We start from the raw sequence: 7269 nt of genomic DNA, 5'->3' as shown, positions 1-7269 counted from the left end.
TCCCCCCCCCAACAAAACAACAAAAAACTAACTCAAAAAACAAAACACCCCGATAACTCGACTGATTTTAACACAAAACACAGCGGTGACAAGCAATGGCATGATTGTTAAATTGTTCTGTATCGGTATAATTACAGTAATTCAGTGTATTTATGTATACTATGTGTACATATTTGTGAGGCAGCATGGTGGAATCAGGCTCTCGTCAAAATAATCAAAGTGAAGAAACTTGCATTTTTCCGCAGGTTTATGCATTTTTATCAAATTTTTGTTTTTTGGCTCAACACCTTTCATGCCCATTAAACAACTCATTTCTAAGTGAATTTTTCTGAAAAAAGTTGATTAAAGGCACAAAAAATGTAAATTTTCAGTAACCACATACTATTAAGCTAAGGAAATAACTAATCTTTGGCGGCCATTTTCTCAGTAATTTTACCTCTGGAAACAGGTGACCTCTATCTCCTTCTTTCGCAAATATCTCGACTTGTATTCAAGATAAACTGACATTTTTTTCACCCAAATAAAGACAAGTGAACAAGCTTTAAGATGATACCCAAAAAATTGACGAGAGCCCGATTCCACCACGCTGCCTCACATTTATGTTATGCATTTATAATTATGTATTTATGTAATGTAATTATGTACGTACGTACATTTGCCATTGTAAATCAAATTGCCTTTCTGGGATCAATTAAAAAATAATTAATTAAAGAAAAAAAAACCCTGAGGGTACACACTTGCTCAACTGGTAGTCACTTCCTTTCACAAAGTTGAGTTTCTCCAGAGGCACACCGATAGACTTGAGCATGGATTTGATCACAGCCTCGTAGTACTGGGCTCTCAGGTGGAGCAGATCCCACGGCGCTTTCATGTTGTCCAGGTAAGCGTGAAGATCCGCGAACAAAATCGTCACCTTGGTGTGCAAAATTTATTTTTTTAAATACAACAATGCAGAAATAAATAACACTGCACTAATATACTGTACTAGTTTTTAGTTTTAGTTAGTATAGTGTTTGACGGCACTTACAACACAATAAGGTCATATAAGTGCCGAAGATTAGAGGAGGAGAGATAAGGACGATAGATGTTTGATAGGAAAGATGGAGCAAACCACACCAGAGCACCTGCCAACCACCCACATACTGTAACAGGAAAAAAAAAAGCCATCAACATTTCACCTGAGATTAACAGTAATCCTAGGGTCAAATGTTAAGCAAATAAAACATTCAAGCAATAACAAAATGTACAAACTATCAAACTACCATAACAAAGCCCAACACTTATGTTCAATTCAGAGAGTCTACTGAATTCAGTCCGTGATCATGAAGACTACTCACCTCACAGCCAGCCTTCAGGAAATCAGCGAGTTTTGACATGGGCACAAAGTAGGCAATGTGTGGTTTCCCAGTGGTGGCAGTCCCCCAGTACACCTTGATATCTCGCTCACGAAGCATCTCAACGAGACGCTCTTCGCCAACGATTTCCTGGTTACAAAATTGAAACAAAATCCGTCAGCACAATGGGTATGTTAAACTCTTGATCCTATTTCCAATACAAGTGAAAGTGATATGGTCTGGTAGTCATAGGAAATGAGAACAAATAATGCTGAAAATTCATGATGAATTGAACATGCAAAATTGAACAGACAGCTCAGTGTCTGATACCCAAAATAAAATTTTAAAAGCCCCGACCCAACTAACCTTTGACCTCACTCTTCGTCTCTCGGACCAGCAAACGCAACACACAAAAAATTTTCATGACGGCTACTCTTAAAAAAAAAAAATCCCACAACTTTCGATTCCAAGGGAAAACACCAGAGCTAATTATAGATGATTATCTTCCATTCAAGCACAAACACCAGTCCTGCACTGCTGGGTTGGGGAAATTTTAAAAGGAATGTAATAACAAAATGGAAACAGCTAGGGTACATAAACATCAGGCACAGTTATAATCTTGAACGCTGCTGCCCAGTGCAGCATCAACAGACTAACTTTTGTAACAAAAGCAGGTCACTAGCACAACTTTGAGGCACAATTGATCTACTATAGAACATTAGGCATATATCTGATATTGGCTCAGCATCAGACAAAGCAGGGAATCTTAGTGTAAGGGTGGAGATTTACAACTTGTGGCCCCTAATTCTGCAAAGTTCCCTTTTATTTTCAAAATCATGATCAGAAAACACTCAGCTGTGGTGGATTGTGCGACGCGGGAGGCTACCCTGAAAAGTCATTGATGGATGGGTTTCTGCCTGCATTGAGGTACTAATTTTTTCCAAGTACAAAGATAATTAGCAAAAGAAACCGGCCACGAGAACTTTAATTATAGACACCTGAGAACACTGCAAGGCTTCAGCCTATTTGGGTTTTTTTTGTTTTGTTTTTGTAAAGTGTTTTACGGCGCTCGCAACTGCATAAGGTCATATGAGCGCACGGGACACACCCAATATTTTCAGTTGGTAGGAAATTTTGAATTTTGCCCGGGTGGCGGCCGAAGCCTACTCTTATCGATTTTAGACCACCAAGGGATCTTTAACGTGCGCAACTTGCACACGGGCCCTCCGAGATTTTTCACCCTTGTCCGAGAAGGCTAGGTGTAGATCTTTCCTACCAGAAGATCAGGGGCGTGGCAGAAAGACAGCAGTAAGGAGGAGCCAAGGAGTAACAGTAGAAAGGCTGCAGAAAGAGTCAGGAGCCCAGAGGAGGGGGCAAAGGAGTTGAGGGGGTGGGGGCAGAAAGTGGAAATGAAAGCAGACAACAGAACATTGCTAGAGAACAGGAAAGGAGGTGAAAGGAGACAATTTTAGAGAAGAACATTTTTTGGTCGCTACCCGGATTCGAACCCGGGACCTTTGAATGAGGGGCCAACACCTTAACCTCTAGGCCACGAGAGCCCCCTCAGCCTATTTAATATCCATATTCTCTTTAGGAAGGCCTAAAGAGATAATAAGTAGAAGGTGCAGACTAACCAGAACATTAATTATACATGCGTGAACACATCAGGCCAGTAGCATCAGGCTCAGCTCCAGGGTTGGTGATTTTTTTGATGTTTTAAATAAAAATTTAAAAAATCGATTTTTAAAATTTAAATCAGATTTTTTAAATTGAAATCGGATTTTTTATATATTTTTTTTTAATGTCGACACAGTTTGGGATTTTTTGTGACTAAAAGTAAGTTCTTTTAGTGAAAAATGCATTGTCTTTATTTTAACTAATGGTTAATTTAAGCAACTGTAATTTGAGAAAGCCTTAATCTGCTATATCAGTGAATTATGGCTACAGGCAAAAAAATGAAGAAAATGTCAGTCTAAAACGAAGGGGGAGGGGTAATTATGCATAGATAAACTTGCATTTTATTACAGTGTGTGTGTGTGTGTGCGTGTGCTTGTGTTTGTCTAAAAAGAAAAAGAAAATGCTAATTTCAATTATGAAAAAAAAGTAAATTGAATACAGTATTATTTTACTACTTACAGTGACAGGGGGGAAAGCAGACTTTTAAGCATGATTATTTTAATCTACTAAACCTTATATCTGTTTTATAAAACCAAGGAAAGAAATTCTAAATGTTTAAAGATGTAAAAACAATACATTTTTTAAAAGTGATTTAAATCACTGAGTTTCATGTTTAAATCAAGTTGATTTAAATTTTTAAAATCAACTGATTTAAATCGACCTGATTTAAATTGACCCAACGCTGGTTTTCAATTATGAAAAAAAGTAAATTGAGTACTGTATTATTTTACATTGACTGTTTTATAAAACCAAGGAAAGGAATTCTGAATGTTTAAATATGTAAAAACAGAATACATTTTTTAAAAGTAATTTAAATCACTGAGTTTTATTTTAAAAATCAAGTTGATTTAAATATTTAAAAAATCAACTGATTTAAATCAACCCAGCTCTGATTTCAATTATGGAAAAAAAAAAAATTGAATACTGTATTATTTTTCAGTGAAAGGGGGGAAAGCAGACTTTTTAAGCATGATTATATTCTACTAAATCTTTTATCTGTTTTATGAAACCAAGGAAAGGAATTCTGAATGCTGAAATGTGTAAAAACTGAATAAAAATAAATTTTTTAAAAAGTGATTTCAATCACTGATTTTTATTTAAAAAATCAATTTGATTTAAATTTAAAAAATCAACTGATTTAAATCAACCCAACCCTGCTCAGCTCAAGACTAGCTAAGGTGCATGGCAGTCTCCTGACCATTGCTAAACAAGTCATCTGCTCGACAATTCAAACTTTGCCCCTGTCGTAAGGAATAGCAGAAGACATGATTTTACTTTTCAGTCCTTGTGGAATTTTGGACCTTGAAAGTCCTCTTGAATAGTTGAGAGATTTAGCTTTGTTATATCTCCTACCTAGGGACGAGCACGAAGTTGGTGGTACACAGGGGGGGGGGGGGGGGGGGGGGGGGGTGTGTGTACATAGAGGTATGATGGTAGTTTGAAATATATGTAAAGTAAGACCTCTGATGATGAATTGTTTATTTTCTGTTACTACACTGATTCGAATCTTATAAAGTGAAGTTTCTTCCTGTCTGTTTCTACAATCATGAGCGTCAGTAAGTATGTATAGTAATCCAGTTACAAGTTGGAAACTACTGAAACAGAAATTGTGGCAGTTTTCGAGGTTATGTGCGTAGTCTGAAGATAAAAGAGATCCTAGGAGGCTTCTAAGCATATATCGAGGTACATCATCTGCAGTCATCAAAGTGCAGCACAGTGGAAAGATGTGTGAGATACTTTGTTTACGGGTGGGTGGGATGGATGTAGAATCACAAACTCTTTTGCAGGTTGTGCTCAAAGACTCCACAAAAATCCACCGTATACCATTACAGCACGCATACGAGTTTATGGAGATGGCAACTCCTTTCTAATTAAAAGTCAAGAGAATTCCCTAAAAGTAGCACTATCATAGTATTTCACATAGTGACATTATGCAGAACAGGATTAGCTCAGAAAGAACAGGATTTACAGGCGTGTCTGAGTATCACAAAGGATTGGGCTGTACAAATTAAAACACACACTCTCTGAGACAAAAACTTTCTCTGAACACCAAACATGCCAAAGAAACAATATCCACACTAACTTATTATTCTTAATATAATGATGGAATCTGAGACAAACATTTAATTAAAAGTCAACATACCTGAAGGTTCCTTTTTATTAAAGCAAGCTTTTCTTCGGGGGTCATCGTAGATGGACTTGTCTCTGCCATCCTGAAAAAGACAGGGGTTTTTTTTTTTTGAATATTCAGTGGACGAATAAAAGATCTAGAGTACCTGGCCCAACCCGCGACCACTTGTCGAATTTTGCTTCTCAGCGGTCTCTGTAGGCAAAATAGGTCAGGCAATCCATGTTCAAGGCCGCTTTAGTGTGTCAACTTCCGGTTTATACCATGATATCGTCACTCTCATTCTAAAACGTCATTGGTAGATTTAGCATTTTAATATGTTAATCATAATGTTCTGCCCTTGGCGCGACCGCATGCCCTCAGCGCAACCGCATACGGAATGGGGCGCAACCATGCGCGAACAGACATAACAGGTGCAAGAAAGTTATTAGTACACTACTTAAAGTATTTAATCATTTCTTTAGCAAATTATGATGAAACAATTATATACAGAGGGTATAGAGAGACAAGTGGTCGCGGATTGGGCCAGCTACTCTAGTTTAGTAACTGAAGAAGACTCCTCGAAGAATGTTTTCGATAAGCCTTTCACTTCGAACTCGACTGCTGCACTAGCAGACGACTGACCTTTTCGGAAAAGGATTGACCAAAATTGGAACTAGACAAGGCACGTAACTCTAATAAAACATATTGAACACAAGCTGCACAAAAGGAAAAATGGGGAACTGGTCGAATTCAGGGCATGATCGCGCAAAGGGCCGATGTCTCTAGTCTAGATCTATCTGAAGATAGAAAGTCATTAGGGCCTACTATTTATTTGACCAACAAAATAGTCTACTTTTTAGTTAGCAGAACAAACTCAAAGTACAAAGAAATGACAGTGGCGAATCATGATGTTGGGGGGTCACTTACAGACCAGTGACTTGAAGGAGAGGAATATTTGAAAGCCTGCTTTACAAGATACATTTCCTCGACAATGAAATGAGGAAAACTTCCAACAATGATGAGCCATATGTCATCCACACGTCCCTTGTTTGGGGGTACCACCATAAATTCTCTTCTCATTTCCGGACAGGTTGCCACCCCTCAACTCGGCCAGGTTACAGAGACAGTTTTTGAAATTGAATCTTTTGAGGCACATCTTTACAACACTGGTACTAAACATCCTTTCACATTTATTTTAGAGTACTAAATGTATCACAATTCCCGAACTAAACAAAGCGACAATTTGATTAATATCGTACCTGGATGGTTTTGTTTACGTCTAGCAGACTGACTGGTAACACACACGTTAAGGTGGTGAAATCAATCCAACGAACCATCAAATCAAGCCACATAAAAAGAAATATTAAATATTGATGTGAAATTACAGGCTAAAACAAACATTTAACTTTATTCTATTTACTCTGTTTCTCACTTTCAGAGCATAAAATTAATTTCTAAAGCTTAAACGCATTTAATACTGTTAATGGTACTTACCCTGAAATATTTGTTTATATAATGTATACCCTTGGTTGAGCCTACTCTTTTTCACATGTGAGGTTGCATCATGCCAAGCAAATGACTGTGGCACAGGCCACTGAAGTTGCCAGGTCTTTCGTCAGTTTGAACTATGTACATGTATTATACATTTTAAATTAGGCTACATGTATTACATTGCATTACATTTATTGTATATTTTTGCTTCACACCACATTTAAGATTAAAAATAAAGCAGATTTGAATCTACAGTTTAGCCCACTGCATTTCACAAAGCGTAACATTCTTTTCTGGGCTTACAATATACGCCCCCACTCCCCTCCCCCGCACTTATTCTTCACCTGGTAACTCCGTCGAGATTTTTTGCACCCGCGTAGGTCTAGTAGTACAGTAATAATATCGCGGAGCAAAAAATAATATTACAACCATAATATCACGACTGGATGGAACAACCCTTTATATATATACTAGTAAAAGTACCCGTTCTACGAACGGAATATTAATAATAATGAAGTACATGTATTAGGAAGTTAAGAAGAGGAAAAAGACTGAAAACAGGAAAGAAACAAAGCATAAATATTTTACCTTGAATTTATCCAAGTAGTTTTTTAAAATAAAAATGAATGCTTAAGCGTTGTGGTGCACGGTTTGGGG

At 37.3% G+C, this 7269-nt stretch overlaps 1 protein-coding gene across 1 annotated transcript in view; it reads right to left on the bottom strand.

Moving 5' to 3' along the window:
* The window catches only part of LOC101847573 (tyrosine--tRNA ligase, cytoplasmic), a 16045-nt gene extending 9569 nt beyond the window's left edge, over window positions 1–6476 (bottom strand). The window contains exons 1-4 of the mRNA XM_005095150.3: window positions 6381–6476; window positions 5155–5224; window positions 1338–1484; window positions 738–913 (exon numbers count right to left, since the gene is read on the bottom strand). Coding sequence (XP_005095207.1) covers window positions 738–913; window positions 1338–1484; window positions 5155–5223 — 392 coding nt within the window. The 5' untranslated portion in view covers window position 5224; window positions 6381–6476. The remainder of the gene's footprint in view (window positions 1–737; window positions 914–1337; window positions 1485–5154; window positions 5225–6380) is intronic.
* Between the last annotated feature and the right edge of the window lie 793 nt (window positions 6477–7269).

The sequence above is a fragment of the Aplysia californica genome, unplaced genomic scaffold (genome assembly GCF_000002075.1).
Source record: "Aplysia californica isolate F4 #8 unplaced genomic scaffold, AplCal3.0 scaffold00096, whole genome shotgun sequence".
Taxonomy (NCBI): Eukaryota; Metazoa; Mollusca; class Gastropoda; order Aplysiida; family Aplysiidae; genus Aplysia; species Aplysia californica.
The sequence above is the reverse complement of the archived record's forward strand: the minus strand, read 5'-3'. Positions and strand labels throughout refer to the sequence as shown.